The sequence below is a fragment of the Cygnus olor genome, chromosome 1 (assembly GCF_009769625.2).
Source record: "Cygnus olor isolate bCygOlo1 chromosome 1, bCygOlo1.pri.v2, whole genome shotgun sequence".
Classification (NCBI taxonomy): Eukaryota; Metazoa; Chordata; class Aves; order Anseriformes; family Anatidae; genus Cygnus; species Cygnus olor.
Genome location: NC_049169.1, coordinates 102,991,480 through 103,005,227, shown reverse-complemented (window position 1 = coordinate 103,005,227; position 13,748 = coordinate 102,991,480). Strand labels below are relative to the sequence as shown.

At 41.9% G+C, this 13,748-nt stretch overlaps 1 protein-coding gene across 1 annotated transcript in view; it reads right to left on the bottom strand.

Annotated features, from left to right (window-relative positions):
* Window positions 1–7,662: 7,662 nt before the first annotated feature.
* LOC121078608 (alpha-2-macroglobulin-like protein 1) overlaps window positions 7,663–13,748 on the bottom strand; it is a 28,944-nt gene continuing 22,858 nt past the window's right edge. The window contains 8 exon segments of the mRNA XM_040574970.1: window positions 7,663–7,896; window positions 8,318–8,359; window positions 9,502–9,604; window positions 9,908–9,976; window positions 10,673–10,763; window positions 11,899–12,020; window positions 12,441–12,656; window positions 13,071–13,255. Coding sequence (XP_040430904.1) covers window positions 7,889–7,896; window positions 8,318–8,359; window positions 9,502–9,604; window positions 9,908–9,976; window positions 10,673–10,763; window positions 11,899–12,020; window positions 12,441–12,656; window positions 13,071–13,255 — 836 coding nt within the window. The 3' untranslated portion in view covers window positions 7,663–7,888.

Genomic DNA, 13,748 nt, shown 5'->3' with positions numbered 1-13,748 from the left:
TGCAACTGAACAAGAGAATTTGATGGTTTGCAGGACTATAGTGGTATGTTTGGGGCAATAATCACAGGCAGGGAAATGGGGGGAACGGGATGGATCAGAGATGAACAGACATGACAAAATGAAGAGAAGAGTAAACTAAGCTGCTAATTATGTAAGAAGCTTCTGGTCAGTGTGCTGGTCTGAACAAGTTTTGCACCTGATCACCAGCCTGTACTATATTCTTAATAAACTATTTCAGTTATTTCCTGTGTGATTATGCTCTGTTGTGTGTGTGTATGTGACACACTAATAAACTTACAAGTCTTTTAGCCCGCAAGTAGGGTGAATGGTTTGAGAGCCAAAAACCCAAGAGAGGGCTACAAAGCAAAGCTTTTCTGACCACCGATCCTTAGAAACAAGATCAGGCTATTCATGCTATGTTTATGTGAGTGTCTTTAAAGTACTATCTCCTTTCTGTATTAAACTTTGTGTGCATGCCTGTTGTGAATTTGCACACCACTCTGCTACTGGGGGGAATTCAAACATGTATGATGCTCCCATTCATTGGTCCAGGAAGAAATGAAGCCTCTGGGTCTTTCAATCCACCAGATTCAGCTACACTTAATACTTTTTAGGGATGGCAGGTGCACCTGGCCAATATCTACAGTCCATTCTCCTTGTTCTATTCCCACAACTAAGCATGATAGTAGGGATTTTAGAGAATATATCACTACCTGTTCCCTTTGGTGTCTTTATAGATTGGTTTTCCATTAGTTTGTCTACATGCATTATGAAACTGTCAATATTGTCTGCTCCTACAACTCCCATAGCTGCATGTTCTTATAGTGTAAAGTACTTTGTTTTAAACTGAGCACCTACCAGTTTTAGCATATGCCCCCAGTTCTATCATGGACAGAACTGAAGAAAGCAGTTTCTTTGCTGAAGAACATTTTTTTCTTAATTTTATCCGCTGCCTTCATTATTTTTGTAAATCTCGATTCCCCCATCTGCTCACCAAATTGTGCTCATCACATGATAGAATCTCAGCCCTTCTAGTATCCTCATAAAGCACTTGTTCCATCTTTCAATTTTTCTCACTGAGGCTCACGCTACACTTCATGAAACTGGCTGGTAAGAACTGGCTGGAAACCTGTCTAGCACTATGCCTAAATATAATCCAGGATTCATTTCATCGGTGGCATCGCCTTCTCACATTTTAGGTGGCGACCTTCCCCACCCCGAGCTTCTCAGCAAGCTACGACATCCCAACCTATTTCAGCAAAAGAATTTTGCTGGAGAAACATCATCTTGCAGAGCAAGCTATGGGGTGATGGTGACACTTAGTGGCCCTACAGGAGAAGTGCACCTCCTGGTTCACGGTTTTTTAAAGCTATTAGGAAGACGGTGGTTGCAAAGGAACTTTGTATAAAGGTAAGTAAACAGCACTGCTTAGCATAAGGATGAGTCTGCATACTGTACTGTACAGAATCATACAGTACAAACATACAAATGGGCATCTAGCCTGTGTATCCGTATTTGCCTTCTTTCCCATATCCATACTCATTTACTCACTTCAGTCTGCAAGTATTCACTGCAGTCTGCAATCAACTTCAGATAGTGATTTATCCACCTCCTCAAAGAACTGTTGTACTCCACACTCTGCTGTAGTGGCTAAAATAACAGCATTATTCCACCTACCTAGTTTGGCTCTGGTTCCAATTTGTGGGAGCTTGCAGTGTCTCCAAGACTACTCTCAAGAGGATATTTGAGTAGATTGGTGAGTCCTCTAGCCATATGGCAGTACTTCCACATCATACAGGAAATGAGAGGAAAGCTAGGTTTACTAGGCATTCCAGTGCCGTAACTATTATGAAAACTTGCTGACCATCATTACTGGATATGAGAATCAAAGTGTACACAACTGTACCTAATAATGTCTTCTTATAAAACATGGCTTACATGCAGGAGTCACAGAGTGTCTGGACAGTCAGTTTACTGCAAGCACTTTTCACCTACCTCAACTCTTTTAGGATGAGTTCCTAAGATGATAAAGGACTCATTGATCCTTCTTCCTATATAGGGCTGTTGGTGTGAGTCAGGAAGAGAGTTTGAGAGCTCCAGATAAAACTGCCTTCCTGCAAGATGTGGCCTGGATGTCAGTTTCCACAACATTCACTTTTGGAAAAATGCAAGTAGGTTTCTGAGAAGGAAGAGGTAGTTATTTTGTCTACTCATTACAAACAGGCTTCCTGCAGCTTGTATGAGAGGCCCAGCTAGGTGAGATAGCACTGCTTCTTTTCTCCACTTAGCCAAACTCACAACCTTTCCATCCCTATTTCTTCCAGCTGGCAGTCTTGTCTGATAAGCCTCAAAGACAAATATATTCCCACCTCGTACCTCTTGCAAGCTGCCCAGATCTCCGTTGGTATCCATGCCTTCCTGCACATAGACCAGCCCATCCACACCCTCATAATGTCACTGGAACTCTTCATCAACTTCCTGCTAGCCCTGGCAAGTCTGGCCCAACACCATCTCCAGAACGAAGGTGGTCAGATGATCATACCCATGTCAGGGTGTAACTGCCATTTTGTCCTCTCTCTGAGCAGAGACTCAGTGGGCTGTTCTAGCTTCTGTCCTCTTACCTCTCCAGCTTTGCATTTTTAATAAGTCTTTATATAGTATCATCTCTACCTTCCTTACCCTATATACCCTATCTTTTATTTCCTGTTTAACCAATCCTAGTGTGAATCTGCACTTCCTACCATGACAAAGGTTCTCCATGTTTGTGAGCTGAGATAGTACAGAGGCCACAACCACAAATACCCTCATCTTTGTTTCCCATCCCTCAAGACAAAAACATCAACAACAAAACAGGCCAATGCATGCCAAATCACCTTTCTGCTCCCTGCAGTGATTGGGATGTTGGAAAACATAAAGGGAAGATCGGAATGCTTTGTCTATGTCTAAGGAGCCAACACCAAGGGGCAGTTACCTGCCATACCCTGAAGGCAGGCTTCACCTCTCCTCTGCCTTTAAATTGTGAATTACATATGAAAGGAAAAGCAGATCAACAAGCAAAGGCTGATACATACCAGTATACTTCCAGATGTTACTGGGCTTGGCCATCAAGACTGTATGAATTTCATTGTTTATCAACATATCATCCCACTTAAATTGCATGACCCTCTAGTTAGAGTGGGAATAGGCCCACTATGAGACATCATCTGTGAAACTGTACAACACATGAAGTCACAGGTTGTGACTTTTCTCAGGAAAGGAGCTTCTGAATGTCAAAGGTAAGCCACATTCCAGGGCCTTTACCCTTAAAGTAAATCAAACCAGGTTAACAAAGGAATTCCAGGCATACTTAAAACTTTTTATCTACTGATGAAAGCTTAAAAAATATTAATCTATTGGATATGTTGGTTTTACCTGTGGGTTGACATCTTGATGGATGTTTTGGCCTTACCTGTGGGTTGATACACCTTGACGCCATTATTTGAGTTTAGTAGAAAAGTAACTAATGGAGTAAGATTTAAAAAATAGCAAGTCATTGTATGCAAGTCTAAAAGTATGCTTACCTTGCACAGAGACAGTACAAATCATGAGATGGACCCATGTAGTCTCACATAGTCTCAGTGGCAGCTACTTAAAAAGCTTGTCATTGCCCTGCAGTTACACGAGACAAATCTAGGCCATTGCGCACCTCAAAAGGAAGGAGAAAATCTTGGAATAAACTTTAGAATCTATATACTGTACAACATTTCCTAATAACAAGCCTTACCACTCCAAACTACAGCTCTGCAGCTTTGTATTTCTTTGCTGTTGTGGGGGCTAAAATCAGAATAAGAAAGGCAGATTCAAAGCACATTGCTCTATCTCCAAACTGGCGCATGTTAGTTGAGTGTATACTAACATGCATGTATCCAGGGAATAAGGCATGTGCTTCCAAGAAGAGTTTGCCAAGGGAGTGAGCAAGAGGGAGATGGTAGTGACCAGGAAGTCTCAAGCGCTAAAGAGACATTGAATATTCTCCTTTATGGAGAATGGAGGGTTGTTTTCTGACAGAGCTCAGTGTTTTCGGTTTTACAGCTGTGCAAGAAGCTCAACTTCTAGTAGGTATCCAGATACCTACTGAATATTCTATCAAGATTAGAGACAAAGTGTTTTCTAAGCATAAATAGGTGTTCAAAGTATCAGGATACAGAAGACCATAACATCCACATGTCCTGTGTCCTAACTCCTCTTTATTAGGGCGTATTTCAGAGAAAATAAACTCTGTGAAAACGTTCTGTGAAAGCCTAGTGATTTCTTCTGACCCACCAGAAGCAGTACAGTCTTTCAACCCTATTTGCACAATACCGGCAGATAACCACAAAAGTCCAAGTAAGCCACGCTCACCAAACCTTTATGAATGCTTCAACACATCCCTATCTCTTCAGCATGCCAACTATCTTCTTCATGTATAGATTTTAAGTATGCTATTTATTTTTGATAAGAGTTTCCTAACAAGGTCAGAATCCATTCAGGGCCATCTCACATGCTTACAGTTCTCCTTTTTAAGGGGCCTACTTCTCACTCCTTTTAAGAGCTTTTCTTTGCAGAAAAATCCCTTGGTAGCTGAGATGCTACTTACCAGATTTCCTGTTAGCTGTATTGTGTTCAGGCCTTTTTTATTTTTATTTTTTTTTTCAGTCTGAAGCAGCAAAACTTTATAGGAAGTATAGGAAGTTTCTCAACTGCCTCCAGGCCATCTGGGCAACCAAATTGTGAAAGCTGCTGTGGTGAGGTGATGGGAGGAAGTCTCCTGGCCATCTGCCAGTTATTCATACCCCACCTTCATTTACACATACCGAAAGTTCCTTTCTGGCACTGGAAGGTGTTTCTAATGGATATCACCTAGAATAGGGAGCACCTATTCTACACTCAGCAGAACTAAGCAAGCTTCAGGTCACTCAACAACTGCACAGACTAGCCACTTACCACAGTCCCTAATGTTTGCTCTGAGAGGCAAAGACTTCACTGACAGCTACTGTACACTCCTATCTTAAGGAAGCTTGCTGCACAGCAGCTCTTTTCAAACCCTCTGTTTTGCCAACTTCCTCAGCCCCTCATGTGCAGCTGAACAACACCAATCTGATATGAAACCACAGCCCGGAAACATCTTTTTGTACTCATGTTTCATGCACTTCATTTCCTTACTTACCTACTCCACCCAAATGCAAGGTGGCAAGACTTTTTATTAGGAGAGGAATCTTGGTAGGCTTGTTTCTACTCAGATCTAATTTCATGGTTGTCACATGGCAGAAGCTGAAAAATAGACCCTTGACATGTGTCTGTTCAGGGGCAGGAGATCCTGGCACATGTGCACACCAAGTGCATTGTGTTACAATCTTCTATTTTTATTTATAAACTTCCTATCTGAAGTTCAACCAGGTAAAAGCACCTTCCTACCTAATCTTCTTCTGTGCAGCCCAAATATCCAAAGTAGGAAACCTGCCAGGAAGGCAACTGAGAGCCTGTGGTGCCCACTTTGCTCCCTTGTCTTTTCCCATCCAGTGGCAAAGGAGCACCATTTGACTCCCAGGATGTCTTGGGAAGGATCAGTGTTAGAGGAATGCTGCTCAGAGGCCCCATCCAGTTCGTTCATTTTTTTGATCCATTGAACTCAGCCCTGTCTTCTTTTCGTATCAGTTGCCAACAGAATTACTTTCTCAAGTTTTCTGCCTCGCACCAAATGTTTGTGGAATTTATATTTTCATTTGTTTTTCTTGTCCCTACCAGACAATAAAATTCAGAACAATAACAAGTAGGGGAGGAAGGACTGGCTCTGCCTGCTTTATGGGCAGATATTCTGAGTGGGCGGAGAAAAAATAGATTTACTGTCCAAGCAGTGATGTTGTGGTGATTTTACTTCTCAGGGCAGCTAAACTCCACCATAACTGCTCTCTCACTCCCCTTCCTCAGAAGAAGAGGGGGAGAAGAAAATATTATGGAAAGAAGCCAGATCCAGCCAGACCCAGCACGGTAGTTCACAGAAAGAGTGAACTTCCCCAAACAACTCTGGTCTCATGACTTGCTTCAGTTTATATTTCCCTGAAATGTGAAAACTGAAACCAATTCTATGGGAAGTGGGAGGCATAGTCATGTAAATTAGAGTTCCAACATGGGGAGATGACAATCTTCAAAGAAAACAGGAAGGGCCATACACTTTTATGTGACTGGCCCTGCATTTTAAAAAAAAAAAAAAAGACAGAGAAAGAGAGAGAGGGAAAAGGAAAACAGATCCATAAATCACTCCTAGAGAGACAGTCATTTCAGATTGTTTATAGAAAAAGATCAACATTGAGTAGTGGTGCACAATACAAGAGATGATAGTAAAGAAGGTGTAGTTAACGCTAAATATATCGTTCAATGCATGGGTATGCAAAAAGGCAAGCAAAAAAAGGGAACCACTACAATTCAGGGGGAGATATGACAATGAAAAGGACACCAACTACACTATGCATGGAATTGTTCTGTGCTCATCCCTCTTCACCTTCCTTATTCAGGACCCATTCAGGAATCTGGGGACAGATACAGTTCTGCTCATTCACCAGTATTTGCCACGGGGTCTTAATTGTGATCTTGATCCCATCCTGCAGTACTACCATTGTCCTGGTACTACAAGCTGGTGACATGCAACAGTCTTTTTTACACAAGTATTAGTCTACCCTATATCCATAGTATATGCATATAGTCTGCTAGCTTTCTGAGGTTGTTTTAGCTAGCTGCTTGATCCCCTTTTGCAACACAGGTGTGTAGGGGAAGCTGTAAGGACATCAGTACTGCATTTCCATGTACTAGAAGGTGAAACAGACATATTCTGTGGGCAATCATGGACAGTACAGTGCATTGTAATGTCTATTAATATCTTCTGTTTGTATGAAACATCTACAACAGCTTTAGCTTTACAAGTCCTGCATGCAAGCAGAGTCCATCACTGCCCCATATTGCTGTATCTTTTTATGGCAGGAAACTGAATCTCAAAAAGGACATTACTAATGTTTGCTTCTGAAAAAAGAGGAGGCACAGGCCATAAAAAGAGCTCCATGAACACATACATATTTAGCTCTTCTTTTGTATGGCATATCAGACCGGTTTTCAAAGTAGTTGGCATTGAAAAAAAAATCCTGGAGCCCTTGGAATGGAATTCGGATCTGAAGGTGAGATCTGCAGGGTCATGCCCTTATGGAATTCCTAAAATACTCCAGCTTGACATAAGAACTAGAGACAAACAAGTGTCTACACAACACATAGAGAATTTGGAGAGTATTATTGTGGCCTAATGGCCTCCCTTCATAGGACATTGTCTGGAGAACTGGTAAAGTAGTTGTCCTTTGGCTTCCCCTTGCCTGTTCTTACTCTTCAGCTGTGACAGAAAGATGGTTCAGAGGGCCAAGTAGCAACCCCAGATCATGGTTAAAAATTATTTTTTTTGCTTGGAGTTTGATTGCAAACACACTGTTGTGTTAACTCACTTGAGAAGGTATCCCAGAGATGGGACTCAGGAAGGAGAGGAATGCTTAAGCTAATATGACAACCAAAAGAAAAATATGTAATCATGACCTAAGAAATGTTTCTCTCTTTTTTTCAGACATTGAACTCTGTGCAGATTTCAACAACTATCAAGTCACTGCATTCTTTTCAAGTTCCATATACTTTATTTCACTTGAACCCAAACTACTGCATGTCAAGTCATGTTTCAGATAGAAACTAAGGGCATCAAAAGAAATAGGGTGCATCCAACAGAACGCAAGTGTGTACAGCAGAGTACACAGAGTAGAGCCAGAGCAATGAAGTTTTCCTTATGGAAATGGGAAACTCAGATTGCTAGTTCCAGAGCCATGGAGTTCTTGTAGGAATCCATCTAGACATCTGCAGAAAGAAAACAAGAAAAGGCACAGTGCATAACAAATTTTTAGGAACAAGTCAAAGGGCCAAGAGGTCATTGGGAATGAATTGCAACATCTTTTTGTCAATGACATAGGCATTTCCAGTTGCATTCAGATTTGGGATACTGTGAGGACTGTACACTTGAGGGATATATGGAAATGGAATAAAAATGGATCCTTTAAACTCTCTATGGTATGTTCAAATCCTGGTCTACACTGAGATCATACCTGGACTAGAAACAGTGCCCATAACTAATACAGTAGATTTCAATTCAACGTGCAGTCCATCCAGCAGTTGATGGAACTAAATACAGAGCAGAGGTGGGCTGCTTTGCTTGCTTACAGCCAGATTTCTGTTCCAACTATTTCAGCTGTTCCTGTCTTGAAAGCCTATTAACACTAACCTGAACTGCAAGGTGAATTGTATTCTCTTGCTGTGCAGTCATCTGTAGGAACAAAAAAAAGAATGTATGGTGAGCTGCAGAACTACATGGTAAGATAATGCCAAGCTTCTTTTTCTTTAACACAGCCATCCCACTACCTTCATTTTTGAGGCTGTGAATATAGGAAGAGAAAAATGTCTAGAATTTTCCTTGACATGTGTCCACTCCAGCTATAAAAGGTACTATTACACAGTGTGATGCCTTCTAATAGACGGATGTTTTTTTAAACAGAGAACCTTTCAGTAGGTTTTCCTGGAAGCCTCATTTTTTACTGATGAATAGTATTTTCTTGTCATATAAGAATTTTTAAAGTGTTTGTATAAAGCACAAAAATTCTGGTAGAGGATGGCATAGCAAAGAGAGACCATATCAGGTGACGGTATTTAGCTCTGTAAAGGCTGGATTAAGAATTCTCCTCCTCTTGACATAGTGTGGAATGGGGAGCAAAAATGGAATTCAGTATATAACATGTAGACCTACAGTGCAGCTTTCTAAATCTCCAGTGGTACCTTCTGCATTTTGCTCTCAAATTCTTTTTTAATAATTCTTATTGTTATGTCTGCTGTTTTGCCTCATACTGGTCATGGAATAATCAGAGAGAGGCTCACAATAACTCCAAGATTTTTGTGTGCTAATAGTTCATTTAGAGCTTTAAAGGATAAGAAATTATTTTCCTAATATCTTCTCAGACATGACAGCACCCAGTGGGTAGTAGGATCATTACACTGTATCTGAAAAGCATAGAAATAAATTCTGCCTTATGATGGATCAGGGTGGCAGTATATAATACTGATTTTAAACAAATGCCTAAATATTTTCAAGAAAGCTAAGAAGCAGGAGAAGACCTGGTAAATTGACAAAGAAGCTTTCTTTCTGCAGAGACCTAGCCTGAAGTTAGACCAAGTCAAAAAACACAGTAACTTTGAATACATGTACACCAAAAGATAACAACAGTGTCCAGCAGTCTCATCCCAAGAAATGTACAGGGACAGAAAAGCGAATGATTCTGCAACTTGAATGTAGAAGTTCTGTACAGAGGAAACCCAAGCTTGGAGCTGCAGGAATAAGTGCACCGAGTAAGGGTTATGAAGGACATGAGTGGAGGGTAAGATAGTGACCCTTAGCCTATGCCACTGAAATCTCACCTGGCTTATAGTAGTCATAGACATGCACTGTTGCTGGTTTCAGGTTCTGTACTTCAATATCTTGTTCCACTGAGATGTTAAGCTTCAGAGAAGTCTTATCCAGCTAGAGGGAAGAACAGAAAGGAGCAGAAATGTACTGACCATCTCAAAGTCATCTGCATCCTGACTTTATCCCCTCTGCATCAGATTTCTTTCTTCACCTTTACATGTTCTCCCCCCCTCTTCCTCTTTTGCCAAAATTTTGACTTGCTTGACCAGCCTAGAGATTTGTATTTCTGATCTCTAAAAGTCCCAACACAAAACACTGCTGTTGCTACTATGAGAGACCCAACACAAAGTTCTGCTGTTGCAGTATCACTACTTGAATCCTACTTGAATGAGCAGATCGCTGTGGTCTTCCTCTTACCTCTTCCAAGTAGATTGTGACTTTGTCTGTTTTTATCTCTGTCTTTTTCACAAAGAGTACCTTCTCCAGCTATGTTGGAAGACAAGAGATGAGCTTGGTTAGCATCAGCTCATTGGACTTGCCTGTTATTTCACACATACTTTGGTACTTGTCAGAGTACCACTAATTATGGCACTTAGCCTAGATAAGGGAAGGCCTGCATTCCCTAACTATAACGGCATTGATATTTGCTGAGAGCACACAGAGCCTTAGAAAAGATTTTCTCAGATTTGGAAAGAATGTCCTTGAGCTGTGATCCTACTTTCAGTACTTGTAGAAAAGATAAAGCCATTTAATAGGAAAATATGATGGATCTTTTAGCTATTTCCTGGAACACTGAAGCATGTCATTAAACAACTCAATGGTATTTAACAATTATGGAGTATCCCTACAAATAAAATAGCACTGGCAACCGAGAGGAATTTCAGTGCATCCCAAATGGTTCTAACTAGGTGTTTTTCAGCTCCTTTCTAACTTCTTCCCTCATACGTGACCTTCACTACTGGACATGACAAAACTGCACAATCAGTTTGATAAGTAGAAAGTTACCTTGTGAAATAGCTCACTATATCTGCACTTGGTTCATCTAGTTAACTTATATTAAGATAACCTCATAGTAGCTACCATATTCCAGCAGTTCTTTAGAGGTTTGGATATTTCTGGCTGAGCTACGTCTGGAAAGTAGATCATCTTATCTTCAGAGGGGGACAGAGGAAAAAGTCTTACCGCTTTCACAGACCTCTTCATAGCAATGAACCCTGACAGCATCTCCACCTCCACCAGGGCCATGTTACTGGTCCCACGGTCCCCAGTGTAACTGAAGAAAGGTAGGAGAGAAGCACATGAGATGCGGAAGGCATCACAGCATTTCCAGTGATGGACTACGGTCCAAATTCTGGTATGCTCTACAGTGATGTGAAAGCACAGAAACTTGCCTAGCTAATAGGAGAAATGAAAAAGCCCTATGCCCCATCTTCTTGCTCAATATGGAGACAGATTGTGCAGCAAATGTATGATGCTTAATATTCACACTGCCCTGTACAAAAATGGAAGTTATCTGTGACGTTACAGATTTTGAGTGGACTGGTCTCATTTTCTTGCTTTCCCAGTGCTCTGGGAGCTGCTGCGCTGACTGAAATGGTTGCTGTGGTTATGTAAGCCACTGCCAATGTGTTTCCCTTGCTTCCCCAGGCCTTAGCTCTCACTTCATGATCTTCTTGTGATACCAGTGTATAGTTAACTTTTGTTTTGTGTGGAAGAGATAAAATATGTACTTTGAGGAAAGGACGAGATTACCCAGGCCTTGGAGATGTCTACGGGATGATTAACTGAGGAAATGCTAATCAGCAAGAACGTTATGTTGACATTCTTGAGGGAAGCATCCTCATGTATTCCCTTAAATGTGTCACCAGTCAATGTAATGTGAATAGTTGGCTGAAAAACAAAGATTAGGAGTATTCTAATGTGAACTATCAATGAACTACCCTCATTGTAATAGTAAAAATCATGTCCCTAGGCTGGGAGACACCACCTCAACAAGGGACCCTTCCTCTCTGAGGATATGTAGAATGATTCTGTCATACCAGCAGTTTGCTAAGTATGTAACTAATAGGAGGCTAGGGGATTGTACAAACATGTAAATGTATTGATAAGAGATTGTATAAAGAGTGGCTTGAAAAATCCTTAGGGGTGCCAGCTTTGTGGGAAACCACCTGGTACCCAGTCTTGCGCAATTCTGAAATAAACAATATCTCGACACAGCGTGTGGATTGGCTCATTGCACACCGGGAACGAATACAAACATTTTGTCATTTCAACACTTGGAGTCTGTAGAGAATAAGAGTCTGCCTGGTGTTTGTTGCCACAGACAGGAGGTATTTAGGCGGTTTTGGTCATACTGCTGGGGCTTCCACTTCTTTCTGCTGAAGGAAGAGCTTTAAGGAATCACATACCTGACAGAAATGTGGATGTCAAGCTGTTTCCTGACACCATCACACTCTCTTGGTACTGTTTGCACATCCAGGACAAAGGCCTCTTCTGTTTTTGGTGGTAGGGTGTTATAGTAGAGAGTACTCTGGTGGAGGAGAAAACATGTCTGTGAAGTGCCCCACAGCTTCCCTGTAGAAGACAAAGGCCTATCTGTGCTTCCAGCTTTTAACAAATCAATAACCAGCAACTAACACAGCTGGCTACAGCTGTGCTTTCTGTTTAGATAAGCTGTGTTCAGCACATAGGGTCTGATACATCTGCCAAATATAACCCCCAGCTTGGAGGCTCAGTTATCCAAGACCCCATTCAGTACAACACTGTCTCATTTTTACTGAAAAAATTAAGTTGTGAGAAAGCACATTAGCTAGAATCCTGCCCATAAGGAGAAAGAAGCCAAGCTTCTTCAAGTTCTCAGAACTTAAGGCAATAGTACCTACTTAGAACCAAACCTCACTTAAAGAGTCAGTGGAAAAACTTAACAGCTCTGTTCATTCTGTGCGCTCACCTGTACATACACACAGCCACTGCCAGTCGCTTGTACTGTGTACGTCCCTGGGACTGCAAGAAGAGATGCCTGATGCAGGACCAACTTGTTGTTTCTGTGCGCGTGGAACTCTAATGGAGAAGCCTCCTTTCCTTTCACTGTCACATTTACATTTCTCATTTCATGAGGAAACAGGGCTGCATACTGAGCCAGTGCCTGCAGGCTAACAACTGTGTCCTGAAGATAAAAAGAAAGTCACTTTGGTATGAAGCAATGCAGTACAAGATCCATCACACTAATCCAGGCACTACATGGAGAACCACACACCTCATGGCCCTGCATCACGCTGTGATGCGACTGGGGTATGTGCCACTAAGTGCACAGGTAGCAAGATGACTTCTGTTAGTTGGCAAGGGTGGCTTCAGAACCTTAGGACTGGCAGTCACAGACTTAGGTGATCCCAATTATACCACAGAAAAGAATGGCTTCCCCGCAGCACTCCCCTTCCCAAACAGGGCTCATGTGTGCCTCTCTGCAAAGGATGGATCTGGAGTGACATGCACATGTGAGACACATGCACATGCAAGACACATGCACATCACTTCAGGTACAGTATCTCTCCTTCCCCCGTAACCTTCCCCAGCTTGTTACCTGTGTGGAAGCAAATCCCCCACGGGCATTTCTTTGTTCAGTGAGCCAGTGCACAAGCTTGCTCACTGTGTTTTCATTGACTGCCAAGTCTGGGTTGGAGACATGAGCCAAAAGGATGTAGGCTACTATCTCAATCATAGAAGAAGAAGATTCTTCACTACTGGAATCTGATGTCAGATGCTCTGCTGTTGCAGGGAGAAACACGTGGAAGAGCAAAACATTAGATCCCTATGAGCATTAGCTCATCCTGTGCCAGTAGCCCTGGAGGACTGGCAGCTTTCTTTACAACATCAGAAATGCCTGCAGCTTTCTGGACCACCTCAGTGTCCAGAAGCCAATCCTTCCTGCGTTTTTTTTTGTGCTCTGAAAGGCCATCTAGCTACATTAGACTGCATTTCTTCCTTTGAAAGCACAGGAGATCCAGGTTGCATATATGGCCCCAAATCCTCATCAGTTCTTCTAAGAAACTGTTCCTCTGGAACTGATTGATTCTCAACACAGGCTTTTTGTTTAAAGTGCCATCCTGGTCTTATTGAGCTCTGTGTATATTGAAAGCTATGTCCTGTTAGTGGTGACAATGACGAACCACATCCAATTCCCCTCATCCCAACCTAGGATGAGGGAGCCATACTGGTTTTCACTCTGCACCCATGAACTGCTTTCTCAGTGATGTGCTGT